Raw genomic sequence first — 15,639 nt, 5'->3', positions numbered from 1 at the left:
ACCCCCACCCCCACCCACTCCAAAGCATATGAAGGACGCCCTTCATGAGCTTACAGGAACTTGACCCTTTACAGTTCTAGTACGAAGGCAGGCAGTTTGCTTTTTGCTGCCGTTAAATTAACTATAAACTTGACACTGTAATTTAGCTATAATCTTGCACAGTCACTGAACAGCATGTCCACTGTAGAGAAAAATAAAACAAAAATCATTTAGATTATTGTCTTGATCTTTGAAATCTATTTTTGTTACTGAACGGAAAACGTTATACTCCTTGTTTTCTGCATTGTGAACAGTTAATTTGAGCTTCTGGTTGAAAAATTTTATATCTCCGCAGGTTATTTTCGTCTGTTGAATAAGCAGTCTTGTGATCTAAAACAAATGGAAAGAAAATCCAGACCTAAAACAAATTTAAAATCGCACCATACCGTATCATTTTTAGTTATTATAAATGAGGAGGGCTACTTGTCGGGAATTCTACAAAACGTGCTAGGGGTTGGCACCCTGTGATGGGACTACCAATTCATTTTAGCAGGGGGGGGGGGGCGAGGGAAGGGTGGTGAGGGAGAAACCAGTGTCAGTTATGCAAAGAACCAGACAAACCTCGAGTTTCAAAGCTGTCTAAACGCTTCAATACCAAGAGATGGAACACAATTCAGTTCCGAGCACATGCAGCCAAACTCCGGCGGCCCTGCTGGCACTATCTTGGGCTTATTCACCCTTCCGGGTCCGCATTCCTGGTCAATGTAAACCGGACACAGTGGCTCACAAAGAAAGCCTTCGAAATACTCGGACACGTGACATTTGCATTGGTAGTGGCATTCCTCATCCGGGACTATGGCTTCTCCTTCGTTGTAAAGACGGTCAAAGTACCTGCACCTACCTGTGGGAAATAATTAGCATATTTTCTAATATTTAAATTAAAACTCATAAACACTCTTGTTCTTTGGCCATTTCAATTTAACAAGAAATAAAATGCAAACAGCGGCAACAAACATAACACATGAACTACGCATGGTTTGGAACAACAATCTAAAATTTTCTTGATGTTTCGCATGCTACGTTTTCTTTCGCATGCTACGTTTTCTTTCGCATGCTACGTTTTCTTTCGCATGCTACGTTTTCTTTCGCATGCTACATTTTCTTTCGCATGCTACGTTTTCTTGACGTTTCGCATGCGAAACGTCAAGAAAACGTAGCATGCGAAACATCAAGAAATTTTTAGATTGTTGTTCCAAACCATGCGTAGTTCATGTGTTATGTTTGTTGCCGCTGTTTGCATTTTATTTCTTGTTAAATTAAAACTACTGCGCCATGCCCTGCAAATTACTGTTCTCCATAGAAAGTCTGTTTCTTTAATGGGCAATCAATGACTGAGAATATTGAGCTGAAGATGAATCTGTTACATTGTCAGAGGCGGTCACACTGCCGTGCAATAGGCTGATTTAGCAAGAGAACGGGAACGTCACTTGACGACGACGCGCGCAGTACAAATACCAAATCAGAACAGAATCCAGGTTATTCCGCGCGCCCTGTAGTCGTCACCTGACCTGACTTTCCCATCCTGTTGCTAAATCAGCCTAATATAAAGGTGGAGAAAACCGGTTCAAATTATGAAGTACAAATATTTCAGGGCTTGTTTTTAATCGTGATAAAGAAAAATAGAAAATCGAACCAAACTTCGGATTGTACGACGCAAAAACCTATGGTTATCCTCCGGTGGTATTAAAGACTGTTTTTGTTTGTTTTCTCGTTTTCAGTATTTGTTGTTGTTGTTGTTGTTGTTGTTTTTATTAACTTGCTGTTGCTGTTGTGTTTGTCATAAGTTACTTTCTTTTGTCTCAATTTTAATTCTTTCTTTTCTTTTTCTTTCATGTAAATCAAGGAACTTGATTTGTAAGGTTAACTGCAAACCACAGATGCCAACACACTACAGACATCCAGTCGTAACCCCTTCACTGTTTGTCTAAATTAAAAGCTTGCTCGTAACTGTGTTTCCCAAAACATGCTTTCGATAGCCTGGAGGGCTTGTCAGGTTTCATTAATGTATTCTTCATGTAACTATAAAAAGCTGGCGCTTGGACGTGAGTATTTGCTCCCATATTCCCGTCTTATCGGTTAATCTTTCTTTGCCCTCGGTGCCACAAATGAATAATATTTCCGGCTGTTAAGCTAAATAGACGCGTATTGAGAGAAATAACATCATGCCTTCGAGGTCATTACTAGCTCGTGAAATGTGTGTTGTCATTTTCGTTGTATTACGTTTTCGCGAGAACCGAAAATTTCGAATTCCGAGCCAAAGAAGAACTCACAACTATGTTCCTTTCGAGTGTTCCTTTCGCACTGAAGTCTGACTGGGTACGACACAGACACAGTTCACTTGCAAACACAAATCCACGTCCTGTTTGTTTTTGTTTCAAGGCGAGAGGAAGCGGCGAATCAGGCTAGTCAGCTTGTATTGTGAATACCTTTGGCATGCATGAACTTCGGACTCACTGAGTTGTGTATTGAACGTCTCTGTCTGTCACGAACGAGTTTTTATGTCCACTTCAATCAAGGCGATTTCTTTTTTGCAAGAGAATAAAAATAGAAAAAGTCAGGAAGGCAATGAATTCAACGTCAAATTATATGTTAGTTGACGTCGAAAGTAGACATACAGTGTCATCAGTACTGACATAAAAACGCGCTTTTTCGGAGGTGAAAGTAGGGTGTACTAGTCTGCGTTGCAGGAAATTTCCCCGTTAATAACCTACAGTAACAGACTGTGGCGTCTGCGACGTAGGCTAAGTTAAGACAAACAAGCGTCTGATGAATAAGACGTTAGCGACAAATTTCACATTTCCTTAAAAAAATCATGTTTAATAACATCAGCTTTCGAGCCGGATTATGGGCTAAAAATAATTACGCCGGTATTTTCATAAGAGGCTTTCCCTGGTGTTACAAATGGCCTACAATTTTCATTGACGAAATTCACGGATCCGCTGACTGGTTTTGTTATTTGTCTTGGTTTGTTTATTCGCCTGTGTTCCTCTAAAAGGCTTAATACTTTATTTGACCTCTCCCCAGAAGGTAATAGCCTCTGGTAACAAACACCGCTAACACACACAAAGGCGATTTGAAAAACGACTTCTTACGCAATCTTTCTAAAATTGCTGAACAAGCTTAGCCAAGATTGACGCTTATAAAAGAAGCAAAATATGAACGAGTAAGAATTATAACGTTAAATATCGTATGTCTCAAACAACGATCTGGGATGTAAAATAACTGTTCAGCACAGCCTCAGACCATCTTTGTAAATAACGCACAGAAAATATCTCACCTGAAGCTTCGTCAAAACTTTTCTCTATAATGATTCCCCTGAGTCTCGGATGAAGGTATTTTGACTCAGCCTTGGAGAAAGCCAAGGCCATAGCAAAGATCATGACAAGAAACCTAAACAGCAACATCGTCATAACCTAAACTGGCTTCACGAACCACTTGCTGTGGGGTAAGTCTTGTCTCGAAGACACGGTTTTCCTGTTTTGTGTATGAGCTGTGTGGGCGTTAGTTCCTTAAAAACAATTTTAACGATTCCATTGGTTTCCGTTTGTTATCAAACGCTCCCAAGGTTGACCCTCATTACTCTGTAAATCACACAACAGTTGCAGCAGATCGATGTAGGAGATATTTCTTTAATGACCATGTTATTTAAAGGAAAGTTCTTGCCCCCTAGACAATTTTTGAAATTCCAGTGGTAGTATAATTATACTCAAAGGGTCAATTCCGGTCTGAATTTAATTCGGTTTGTGTTGTTCATAATTTTGTGGTAAATATTTCCTTCCTCGTTTAGAAGAATTGGCCCATTCATATTCTAAAAATCATACATTGCTCAGGCGTTGACGCTCATGAAGGTATTATGTCTCAAGAAACGACGGCAAATACAACATAAACAAACCACCCCGTATTCCTTATCAGTTCAGTGATCACAAGAGAGGCGCTAAATTAAACGTGGCAAAAAAGCTTGTCGGTTTTTAATACGTTTTTTCTTTCACTGATTATGTCATTCAGTTCACAGTTATATCATCTGGTGCGTGTAAAAGCTATAAATGCCGTCTGACTGTATTACATTGATCCAATAATTGAATTATGCATACTAAGCTTTAGCTGAAAACAGGCAAAGTTGGCAATGATTGACCACACTGACCCATACGTTAACACACAAAAATCTCACAATTTTTAGAAGAAAACAAATCATCGGCGTGTAATACACCTCAGTGGTAAATCAGACAGACAAGTCGTTTTTGGGACATCTAAAACTGAACCGGAAAATTGACAAATGATCTGTATGCACTAACCACGATAACGTGTAACATTAACGCTACCTCTCTTACACGGGGAGGGGGGGGGGGTGTACTACCTAAAAGATTTTGTGAGGGTGTGCGGCCCGCCCTACAAATTTGCCAATGTTGATGCGGAAAAAAATTCATTGTAAACAAATTACCCAAATTACCCAATGTCAGATCGAGTGAAAAACATACCTTATTTCAGACCAAAATGGTCAACATCTACGCCGTTTTTAGGCCAAAACCGCTAAAAAAAACCATACCCATTGGGTCCGCACATACCTATATTGTCTATATCAGGCAGTACCCCTTCCGAGGCTCCCTCGTTGGTTAGAGCGCGGTGTGCAAAGAATTGTGGGCCTGTTGCACTCGAAGCCTCAAGCGCGACATCGTTTGCACGTGATGGGCGTCAATCGCTTTCTCCTGAAACCAGGTAAAAGATAAATTGAAGACACTGGGAACCGTGGGAGGGGGTTGAGATGCAAGATTCAAGGAAAATGATAGTTGTAATTTTATAGCAACTGTAAAAAAATAATATAACTGCGTCATTACAGTGGTGAGCCAGGCAAAGCCGATAACGGAGTTATTTGAAATTCGGATATAGACTCTGAATTTATTTTTAGCATTTGCACTAACCAAAAATAAATGCAAAAGCGAAAAGAAAAAGAAAACAGTTATTGCGAATACCACCAGAATGATACGAATCGGCCGGAAATCAACAACACTGGATGTAACTAGATATTTCTGTAATAATTTCCCCTATTTTGCAATGTACAAAAATACTTTCATCTAGGAACTGTACCTGAAATACCAGTTTACCAAGGTAGAAAAACGCTAACTAACGCTAAATAGGTAAAATTAAACCAAAACGGTTTCAGGATGGTTACGTTTGGGCGGATTACGAACCCAATATAAAATATTTACGCTAAATTTTTCAAAATACGCCATTAGTGACGTACCACCTTTTTGACGCTTCAGTTAACTGACACGCCATCGACTTGTTTTCATTATACTGCAGTATTTTCCTTCCGTGCATAAACCTAAAAAGCTCGAAGCATGTTGTCATAAGCAACCCAAAACGTAGGAACAATTAATATGCAAGTTGATGACCAAAAAGCAAGTCGTTAATATGTAACGCTGGTAGGATTAAATTTAGAAATTGATCAACCTAGTACGTCATTGAAATTTTTAATTAACATCAACCGGACAAGAGTTTTGAATTCAGTTTATTATTCATCTTAAGAACCACAGTAGAGCTTACTGGCTTTAACAGCTAACTCTCACGCTGTTGATCATGGTGTTTTCATTTTGTTTAGTTTGAAACAATACGATCTCTTCCCAAGGCAAAGAAAAAAACGCCGAACTGTTTTAGCTGCTTGAAATGGTCGAGAAAGCCCTGTTAAAGTTCTTGTTGAGCCATGACATTCTTCACCTTGTTTTTGCCTTTTTGTTATCAAAATTCACTGCGGCTGTCGGTGATTTAGATAAATGTTCATCTCATATACATAATTTGCATTTCAAAAGATCCTAGAATTATCTGGCTATTAAAAATTGTTTTAAAAGACAAGAAAAGAGCAAAGATTTCTTCACTAGCTAATCTATGTTTAGTGCCGGCTTTCTCTGATGCTTTTGTTAATTATTGGCGAGAAAGACGATCCTCGATTAAACTGATTATATCTACAGGAGTGTATTGAGAAATGATTTTCTTTTTTGGATTAATTCGAGGGCTGAGCATACGAATTTTATTTTTCCAACAAAATAGAGTGACTGACCGAAAGAACTGTTAGACGTAAATATCCAAGACACCCGTAGTTAAAACCGCTATTAGAAATGAATATTATTATTTAATTTTCTTTGAAACCCGGAGGGGTTCTAAGGAAAACATGCCAAAGAAAATGAGACTTTTCTTAGATCCTATTGCAGTAAGAAGGTTTGCTCCACTTGCGACATAAAAAGCAGTTAATTAATAACATCCTCCTGTAGAGCCCGATCTTATTGACTTTCTTTTTGTTCGTGCTAATTTATGTCCGGTAGTTGCTTTTCCATTATTGATTCTTTTGAATAGTTTCTCGGCGGAAATATAAAGATTCAGATTATTTCAAACAATACGCGTGCGTCAGTAAGCTGATTTATCATAAATTATAGCACAAAAACACACGAAAGAATGGTAGCTATTTTTAAACATAAGATTCACTGTTTAACTTAAACCAAAAAACCTGCAAACCTCACAAGTACAATAAAACTACATGCAAGCATATACTGACAGCCCTTCGATTGGTGAGCAGAAAGTGTATTAATGTTATTTTTCTATTTTAATCAAGACAGCGACAAATTTTCCTACTTTAATTAACAATTTTCTTTAAAAAGAAATTTTATTGCAAATTTGGTTGAATTCGTTTTTCCCCGAATATCTCGCAATTAGTAAGGACGGTACACATGACGCAAGCTCCACAAAAGATAAATCTTTTCAAGCGATATTTTTGAAGTTAAAAGAAAACAGATTGAAAGAAGTTGTATGCACTTATTTTTCTATCGCCATATTTCCATACTCTTTAAAAGCTCTTATCACTAATTTGACACCAAGTACCCGACTTTGAAAACGCACTGTCACCAATACTTACGAAAGATTGACAAAATCACTTTGCACTCCTTTTTTTGGCATTTTTTTAAACTGGCTTGACGTTTTGCCTTCTCAGTATAGGATAATCACAGCTTACACGGGAATTTTCTATTAGGTTGGTTGCTGTCTTTTCTTTTTCTCTTATTCCCTTCCTTATTTTATTGTGTGTGTGTGTGTGTGTTTTTTTTTTTTTCCCCCAGCTAAATCTGTTTACTGTGTCTCAATTTTGTTACGCATATTCTGAGCTTTTCCTTAATTTAGAAGATTGAAAAAAACTACTCAGTTTATCTCTCTGATATACGCGGCGAAGTCAAGCGACGATTTAAACTTAAATTTAGACTTGAATGTGGTTTATTTACTTCACTCAGTACATTTTGCCGAAGAAAGTTATTTCATTTGCTTTTTTTGCATTACATCATCTCTCCGGTGGTGTTGACAGTTTTCTGTAGCAGATGTACTGACTGGCTTTCACCAGCACGTGTTCTGGCACATAACTTTTGCACTGTACGCTTGAATTATTTTTTTATTTTTTTGCTCTTTTTAAATTTTAAATTTAGGATTGAATTCATTTAGCAATCAACAATTTTTGTTAAAGTGGTTGAAGGCAGAAATGTACTTTTCACTTCTGAAGGAAAGAAAAACAATAATTGAGTCGGTCGATAGTTTTCAGTTCCGTATGAAACTCTACGGATTACGTTAAAATTTGAAAAGTGTGCTTGAGCTATTGGCTAGGTGTGCTTGCAATAATATGAAATCGTATGTCGGGGAGTGTTTCGGAAGAGATTGTACATGCACTAGAGAGTCACAGAATGCGGTTGCACTACCTCCCCCGGTACGATCACAAATAATAATTCAACGGTCAAGCTTGTTACTAGGAATGACAAGAGGTTTCTAAGTTTTAGTCATTCGTTTCAGTTAACGCGTTTTAGTCTCCAGGTAAAAATTCAAATTATCATTAACTATTTTTGTATATAAGCTTTAAAGTAAGTTTTAAAATGTGACTGTACTAACATAATATATATCCTTGATTGAAAGTTGTTACTCACCCAGATTCCGCTCCTGTTTACTAAACGGTGTATCGATATTAGTTCAAGAGTTGACAATTCAACTAGCTTTACTTTACTTACGGAATTTTTGTTTTTTCAGACTTTTTCATTGTGTGAGGGACTTGAGTCAATGATCTTTGGGCGAGCGTTGTTGACACTCTTCATTAATCGTTGTCTTTCGTTTTTTTTTTGATGTACAGGCTATGGTTAGCGTTTGGAAGGGGGTCTGATAAGTTGTGAATATTTATCTCTTAAATCTTAACTGAGTTTTCTACTAACACACACAAAGTTTTAAGTTCACCATTCAAAGGTGGTATTCATTAATTTAGCACTTAAAGTTTAACTGATCAATATAGTGATCTACTCATATGTACTTGTTTTGTTCTCCCGCAGCGCAAAAAGCAGAACAACGTGATAGCGATGTTTTCAATATTGCCAGCTTGCTTCCTATTGGCTGCAACTGCCTACTCGATGACGTCAGCAGCCGTAATTACTGCTACTGATGGTAAGAGTGAATAGTATCAGGGGCAAGAGAGTTACCTCCCCCCTCTCCCCTGTGCGCGCGCCCGCACTCCATATAGACTATAGGGAGTTTAAGTAAGCACGACGGCGACGCCAAGGACAACGTCGATTAAAAAATGACTTTATATTTTACCTACGAATCTCGCGATACTCTAAAGTCATTTACTTTGTTTATCACTGACAAAACTTTCACGAAACTGAATCTAGGACATAGCGATAAACTTGAAATAAAATTTTAAAAAATTAGCCGTCGTGGTTCACGTTCTCCAGACAACGCAGAATTTGGTCATTTCACGTTGTTGTTTTGCCGAGGACGGTAAAGAAATGTACCAAGAATTATAACGCACGTTCACAGCCATTGTTTTCCTAATTAAATCTTTTGTTTAGCGACGTTCCCGTTGCCGCTGCCGTCGTGGTTTTCTTAAACTCCCTAATATTCTCAAGGTAATCCTTCATAAGTTATTTTTAGATGTGGTACCCAGTCCTCCAGCAGATAAATAGATCACTCGAGTTTCGTGGAAATGCTTTCCACGCGTGTAAAGTCGCTAGGACTCTCCAACTGAGCAAAGCTCTTGTCACACAAGAAAGAGAGAGAGGTTACCCTAAGAATAAGACTTGTATTGGGTCGTAATTATATTATTCCTCATCCTCTCGTATCATAAAATCTTATTCCATAGAAGAGAGGAGGAATCTTGGTCCATTTTAAAGCAAAAGGCAAGTGACACTTGAAGCCAGTAGTACTTCAACTATTGGCATAAGGTCAGGCTGGGTTACACATCTATAGCATAACATCGGCCTTTCTCGTTATCAAAGTATAACGAGAAGGGTATAGATAAACTGTGTATTCAGCCGTTAATTCGTAGGCAAAAACGATAATAATATTTGACAAGGACAAAGGCTGGATATTACTTCCCAACAAACACATTGGTTTTCGAACAATAGCAAACTACTGGTAACCGCAATGCATCTGGGTCGAGTGAGTTAGACTTTTCACAGTGCGCTCCCAAAAAGGAGCCGTTTCAACTCTGTGTCTCCAAGTTTGAAGAATCAGTTCGATTTAACTATTATGGACAACGGAATCCTGTCTTGTTATTTAATTAAAGGAGCTCAATCACTGTATTTTGAGTTATTTTGACTAGGTATAAAATTACCTTTGAATTGAAGGAAACCTGAAAATAGTAGTTTACTAAGACAGAAAACCACCAAAAAGATAACAATAAACGATAAAGGAACAAGGATGGTTAAGAATGGAGAAGATTGACATGGATTACAAACGACGAACTTGAAAAAGTTAGGCTAAACTTTTCAAGATGTGCATACCATTACATAGCTCCTTTAACTAAACAGGTTTTACTTGGCAGGTTTCTGTGTGCATGAGGGTGAAAAATTCCACCCAGGAGCACAGGTGGTCCTTCAGGATTGTCAGTACAAATGCAAATGCGTGGCAAGTGAAGGTTATTCGTTCTTCATGTGTGAGCCTTTATGTGAAGAGTATTATGATTTTACTTGCGCTGATGGACAGGAGCCAATCATGGAGCTGGAGGAGACTTCAGTCAACGAGTGCAAGTGTGTCAAATACTACTGCCCGAAGAGACTCTCCGTGGCCAACTTTATAGAGTAAGTGCTGTCCCACGAGAGTTTTCTTTTAGTTTTTTCACCAAGTAGCGTTTATTAGTGGAGTTTCCTGATTGTCTTTGGCAGAGAACTAAAGAAAGACAACACACTGCAGCTTCTTTTTAACTGCTTTTTTTTTTTCTTCATTCCAGTTTTGGAATAGACGAAGATGGATTCTTTGTGCCAGAATTGTACGAGGAAGGTGATACTCAATACATTGAGTAAACTGTCACGAATTGTCCCCGAGCACCGTTGAGCATTTTATGTAAGTAGGAGCTGGTTTCTGTTCCATTATGCACCATGTTGCTCTTCGTTTTAACGGAGGAAATAGTGTTATAATCGTGGGCTGACAAAACAGAAGAGGTTTCCACAAAGGGAGAACAAGAAGCTCAGAAAAGCAAAACATAGCCGAATCATCGATTAATAATTTTACTCTATATACATCATTAATCATTTCAAAGTAGGAGAGGGATCGAAAAATACTATTTGTAAAACCTTGTATCAAGCTCTCAAAAGATGCCCCGTTTTAATTTGGAAATCATACAGTTACCAGTTTAACTTAACTGACTAAAATTTCTTACTTGTTTTATTTCAGACGAAGGATATGCAGCTAGGGGACGTGCTATCTCCTCACAGAAAATTGGAATGAATCTCATATTTTATTAATACGGCCAATATATGCCCACCGTTCGTGTCTGACACGAGTCTATCACTGCTGTTGTTTTCCTTGTTGTTGTTTCTGCTGCTGAAGGTTATTAAATGTAAACATTAAAAGTCCTGTAGGACGTGAAGAGCCTAATAATGTCTTGTCTCTTGTCAGCTGTGAAATAAAGAAAAATCCTCTTTAGGCCGGCTTACACACTTCTCCCACTAACTTACTCGTACTTGCATAAAAATCAAGAGAAAAGATGTACTTCTATCCCTCTGCGAAGGGAGGGGCTAGAAGGACCACAGAGAATAAGGATGATGGAAAAACGAGAAAGATTTTGGGGAAACTAAATTGTTCCCAAAAAAAATGGGCAAAGGGTTTGTATTCTAAATAGTAGTTTTCTTGGTTTAACTTCATCTGGTCTCCATTCAAAACCACTAGTACTAGGTTGAGTACTTGTGGGAAAGGTTTACCGTAAACTTCCGATAGTAACGATCGCCCGATAATAGCGACTCCCCGAAAGTAACGTCAAAAAATCGTTGCCTCTAGTACTGTAAATCCCGAAAGTAGCCACCCCTCGAAAGAGGCGACCCCTCCGAAAGTAGCGAGCCCAGCCCCACGCCAACTCCTACAACCCGCCAAAAACACGAGACCAAGGTTTAATACAACAATAAAGTTATTTCTCCAATCAATAGTCAAGTGAACAGGAAAATGAACTTTTCTTCTAATTAAAATTTAAAACTCTTCATGTCATTTTCAACAGGAACGTAGGTAATAACGGAACCGTTTCAGCTTAAAAAAAAAAAAAATGAAAAATCGGCTGATTCCCCCACGCGGTAGTCCGGTCAAAGCAGAAGCGCGCCTGAGGGTGTATGGGTGAAAGGAGCTTAAGGAGGAGGAATACACCTTATTCCAAAATGGCGGCTAATTTATTATTCTTTTGTCTGCGTAATAATTAGCCACCTTTGCCTCATTTTCACTTCAAAATTCTTTTGTATTTTGTACATGTTGACGAGGCAAAGAGGGCTAATTACCATGTAAACAAAAGAATAATAAACTGGCTGCCATTTTGGAACTGAAGGTGTATAGAGATTCCATGTTTCTATGACGCCAGTGTGAAAAAAGAAGGTGATTGAAGGGCTGAAAAAAGAACCCCAGGAAAACTTGCACAACTTGTGGCCTACAACAGACAACACGACGTAGACATGTAGAGGCCACCCATATGTTAGTAACATGAAACTGGAACGATGACGAATTTTTACCGCGTTTTCAGAACATTTTTTGTTATGAATTGCTAACTTTTATGTCGTAAAAAAGGTCAGTTGTATCAACTTTGCATAACGTTTTTGTTGCCCGAAAGTAACGAACCCTCGAAAGTAGCGACCCTTCGAAAGTAGCGAACCCCAAAGGCTGCTAATTCCGAAAGTAACGAGGGTCGCTTCTATCGGAAGTTTACGGTTTATCCAGTAGTCTTCATTTAGTCATTTTTATGTAATCCATAGAAGCCCTAGCAAAACAGACTCGTAAGTGGTCGCTAGTAGCTACAACTTGCGTAGAGACTGGCGTTGGGTGGCCAAACGAACTCGCAAGTTTCCTCGCAAGTACACGCAAGTTGCAAAAAAAAAAAGACATTTCAAGGCTACGATACGGGCTTACTCCCGCGCGGCCAAAATGTAACCATCACACAAACATATCTTGTATTTCATTGGCTAATAGGTTACTATAACAACGAATGGATGTCACTCAACTTGTGTTGATTTGGTTTGGATGGCCAAACGGTCAAAACTTGCGTCGACTTGCGTGCAAATTTGATCTCGACCAAAGTGAGCGCAAGTCATTGTACGTCACTGAAGTCAACGCAAGGCCTGTCCAACTGGAGTTGCAAGTAGACCCAGGTTTTCAACTTGCGACTACTTGCAAGTCTTTTTGGCCAGGGCTATAAATTACGCGTCCTTATTCTCACGTCACCGATTGTGTTTGTTTTTTTGTTTTTTTTTTCCTTTATATGTACCCTGCTGTCTTCGATGGAATTTACATCAGAGCGAACCACATGTAACAATGTCAGCCTCGTGCCTTCGCTCCAGATCACAACTTTCAACAACTAAAACTATCAAGTCTTTATCTAGCTCAACCAAACAAATCTGCGAAGCGAAAAACTCTATGCTATTCTACAGCCAACCGTATACTCTTCGCATTGGTACTGTGATAATGATCTAAAATATCCTCTGTTGTTCTTACTTGTGCGTCTAAATTAATTCAAACATGCATGAATCAAGGTCTAAGAACCAATTAGGCAGCGTCCACTCTACGCCGGAGAAATTTGAAAACGCAGCTTTATTTGTACGGTTAGGCCTACCGTCCACAATAATCCGTCGCAAAACAGAGCTTTTCGAAAACGCACTTCAAATCGGAGGAATTTGAAAAGGCAGCTTTTAGTTTTCGTGTGGATGGGAAACAATTTGAAAACGGGGTTTTTTGAAAACGATGACGTCACGATAATCATGTGACTTCCCTGACCGAGTTTTCCTCAAACACAAATCCAAAATGGCCGGTGATTGTTGGGTTTTTAAATTTCTCCGGCGTAATGTGGATGGAAAACATTTCAATGCGTTTTCATAGTGAAACTCCATTTTCAATTCCCTCCGGCGCAGTGTGGACGGAGTCTTAGAGACACTTCACACAGATCTCGACACTTTCCTTTCTTATTCCATGACCAGTTGTCTATATCGGGCCCTCGATTTCTACATACCCTCTCTCTAATTATGCACCGCGGACTTCTGCCCTGTTGTATTTATATTTAAATTGCTAATATTGTTAGCATTATCTTTGGGGTTGAGGAAAATAATCCAAACAAGAATCAAATACTGTGTGATGTGGTGCAGTGTTGGGTGGAGAGATTGGTGAGTCAAAATTTTCAACGAAGATTGCAAAAAGTACGAGTGGAATGGATATTATTCACCTGCTTCAAAATGAATGATAAAATACGTTGCTTTAAGGAATGCTGCACTTTATCTTAAAGCTGTTAAGTAGAACCATTAAGAAAGGTTAACCCAGTTCTTTTCGTGTTTGATCATCCTCGAAATAATTATTAATTCACAAAGTTTATACAAACGAAATTATGATCGTCACGATGTTTGGATATCTGATCTTAATTAACATAGATTTTTACGATTTTATTTCTCCATTTTCTCTTCAGACTCCTTAGTTTTAGTTTCGATTGAGAGGATATATCAAACACGTAACACCGTGTCTGGCCACATTTTCAACACTTCGAATACTCCGCCACGCGTGGTATTTTCAACTTATCTTCTCTGTGTTTGGAAATGTGGTCAAACAGGGTCTTTCGTGTTTCATACATTACAAGAAACTCCCCTTCAGGCCCATCAGGAAATAAATGGGAGGGCGGAGCAGTTCCGATGATCAGCTCTGCTTAGTAAACGAAGAGGATTAAGAAACAAAATAATTTGATATATTGAGAACTAATGAAAATGACTACTACATGCTTAGAAATACTTATAAGAACAAACTTTACCATGTATACATTTCTAAACTTCACGGCTAACAATGATGACGAAAAGGTCCTTGGAAGTTTTAACCTTTGCATTGAAACTGATGATTGCTAAATGGCTTTGGTTTATTGTTTTTAGCTTGCGTTGTCCATGGCAAAAAGTGTTTAAGAGATAATATTTTATTAAAATTAACCATTAAAGATTTAAATTGATTTAAATTTTGTGTATATACAACATTTGTCAAGCCTCCCCATGAGGTCATCGACGAATAAATATTGCTGATATCCTCTTTACAACCTGGGTGATAAGTTTGAATGAAATGTAATATAAACTTCCAGCTGTTGTTGTTCCTTGTCATAGCTTGAGGTACAAAGCAAGCAGTGAGATCGTTTATCCTTGACACGATCATGAAATATCACGCAATATTAAAATGAAAACTCCGAACACCAAAATGCCGAAAAGAAGACGAAAAACTAGATGTTTGTACGCTGCAAACAGCCAAATGTTTGCATCGGCTTTCAAACAGGCTTTTTTTTTTTCAGTGTTAAGATATCCAAAATAAAATCCTTATGATCAAAATCAAATTTTAATTTAAAATTATTAGCAGCACGCTGAACTCGCGCGTTTTGAGTTCTAACTGGAACTCTCCAGAAGACAAACGATGAATAAGGAAAACCCTCAATGAATCTTCACAATTAACGTATTTCCTTGACAGGAAAGTGTCAAAAACGATATAAGAAATTAGGTGAAGCATATTTGTCTCATAAAATAGCGCTAAAAAAGCAGATAAACGCTAATGGTGAATCAAAACACCAGCGTCAATGTTTCAATCTTCGCTTAACACGATATTACTACTCACGGTGCTCCACTGCGGGGAATGACGGAGGTGTTTGGTAAAAACCTATTTAATGCTAGCCTGCAGAGACAATGCTCTCTTGCTTCATGTTCACAGCCAAAGAAGGGGGATATTTTATCAGGTAAGTACAGTACTTGATTTGAATATTTACAATTTTACTTACTATAAATGTTAAGAGGAAAATCTACACGATATAAACAAAAGTCAAGTCAACAACGCAAGGCGCTAGTCAAGAGAACATTGCAATAACTGACACAAACCGAATAAGACAATTATGAATGCTGCCGGCCTTCCATCGTCGCGTACCACGTAACATTCTTTGAAGAAAGCAAACGAAGATAAAAAGGAGTAAATTGCCACAATTTTGGAATACTAAATTGGAACATCAAAATAAGTTAATATGTAAACTGACCCGTGTACAGCGTACTGGAACCCGCACTAGAAACACCAGGAAAGAGCATTTGGTCAGTGGTCAAATAGCGAGTGGCATAAAAGAAAGAACCA

At 38.3% G+C, this 15,639-nt stretch overlaps 2 protein-coding genes across 4 annotated transcripts; one reads left to right on the top strand and one right to left on the bottom strand.

Moving 5' to 3' along the window:
* Positions 1–41: 41 nt before the first annotated feature.
* LOC145496729 (uncharacterized) lies at positions 42–3,687 on the bottom strand. Its single transcript, XM_081476465.1, has 3 exons — positions 3,317–3,687; positions 601–880; positions 42–181 (listed from the first exon to the last, which is right to left on the bottom strand). Exons 1-2 carry the CDS (start codon positions 3,447–3,449, stop codon positions 609–611), a joined length of 405 nt encoding a protein of 134 aa, XP_081332591.1. The 5' UTR covers positions 3,450–3,687; the 3' UTR covers positions 42–181; positions 601–608.
* Positions 3,688–6,545: 2,858 nt separating this feature from the next.
* On the top strand, positions 6,546–10,983 carry LOC145497582 (uncharacterized). Of its 3 annotated transcripts, XM_081477399.1 has the most exons (6): positions 6,556–6,596; positions 7,016–7,054; positions 8,379–8,490; positions 9,869–10,124; positions 10,274–10,386; positions 10,717–10,983. In XM_081477399.1, the coding sequence occupies exons 3-5, from the start codon at positions 8,406–8,408 to the stop codon at positions 10,344–10,346; spliced, it is 414 nt and encodes a 137-aa protein (XP_081333525.1). In that variant the 5' UTR covers positions 6,556–6,596; positions 7,016–7,054; positions 8,379–8,405; the 3' UTR covers positions 10,347–10,386; positions 10,717–10,983. The 3 variants fall into 3 exon arrangements, with proteins under 3 accessions (XP_081333526.1, XP_081333525.1, XP_081333524.1); XM_081477400.1 differs by lacking the exon at positions 7,016–7,054 and having other exon boundaries at positions 6,546–6,596; XM_081477398.1 differs by lacking the exon at positions 6,556–6,596 and having other exon boundaries at positions 6,757–7,054.
* The last annotated feature ends 4,656 nt before the right edge of the window (positions 10,984–15,639 follow it).

This window comes from Orbicella franksi, chromosome 9 (assembly GCF_964199315.1).
Source record: "Orbicella franksi chromosome 9, jaOrbFran1.1, whole genome shotgun sequence".
In the NCBI taxonomy this organism is placed as follows: domain Eukaryota; kingdom Metazoa; phylum Cnidaria; class Anthozoa; order Scleractinia; family Merulinidae; genus Orbicella; species Orbicella franksi.
Note: the sequence above shows the minus strand (reverse complement) of the source record. Positions and strands in the feature narration are given on the sequence as shown.

What these genes read in the sequence shown, in the direction of transcription:
- LOC145496729 (XM_081476465.1), bottom strand. Translation starts at nt 3,449, where the DNA reads ATGACGATGTTGCTGTTTAGGTTTCTTGTCATGATCTTTGCTATGGCC. An exon ending in AAGTTTTGACGAAGCTTCAG is followed by an intron (nt 881 to 3,316) that starts GTGAGATATTTT and finishes TATTTCCCACAG; the next exon opens with GTAGGTGCAGGTACTTTGAC.
- LOC145497582 (XM_081477400.1), top strand. Translation starts at nt 8,406, where the DNA reads ATGTTTTCAATATTGCCAGCTTGCTTCCTATTGGCTGCAACTGCCTAC. An exon ending in CGTAATTACTGCTACTGATG is followed by an intron (nt 8,491 to 9,868) that starts GTAAGAGTGAAT and finishes TTTACTTGGCAG; the next exon opens with GTTTCTGTGTGCATGAGGGT. An exon ending in TCCGTGGCCAACTTTATAGA is followed by an intron (nt 10,125 to 10,273) that starts GTAAGTGCTGTC and finishes TCTTCATTCCAG; the next exon opens with TTTTGGAATAGACGAAGATG.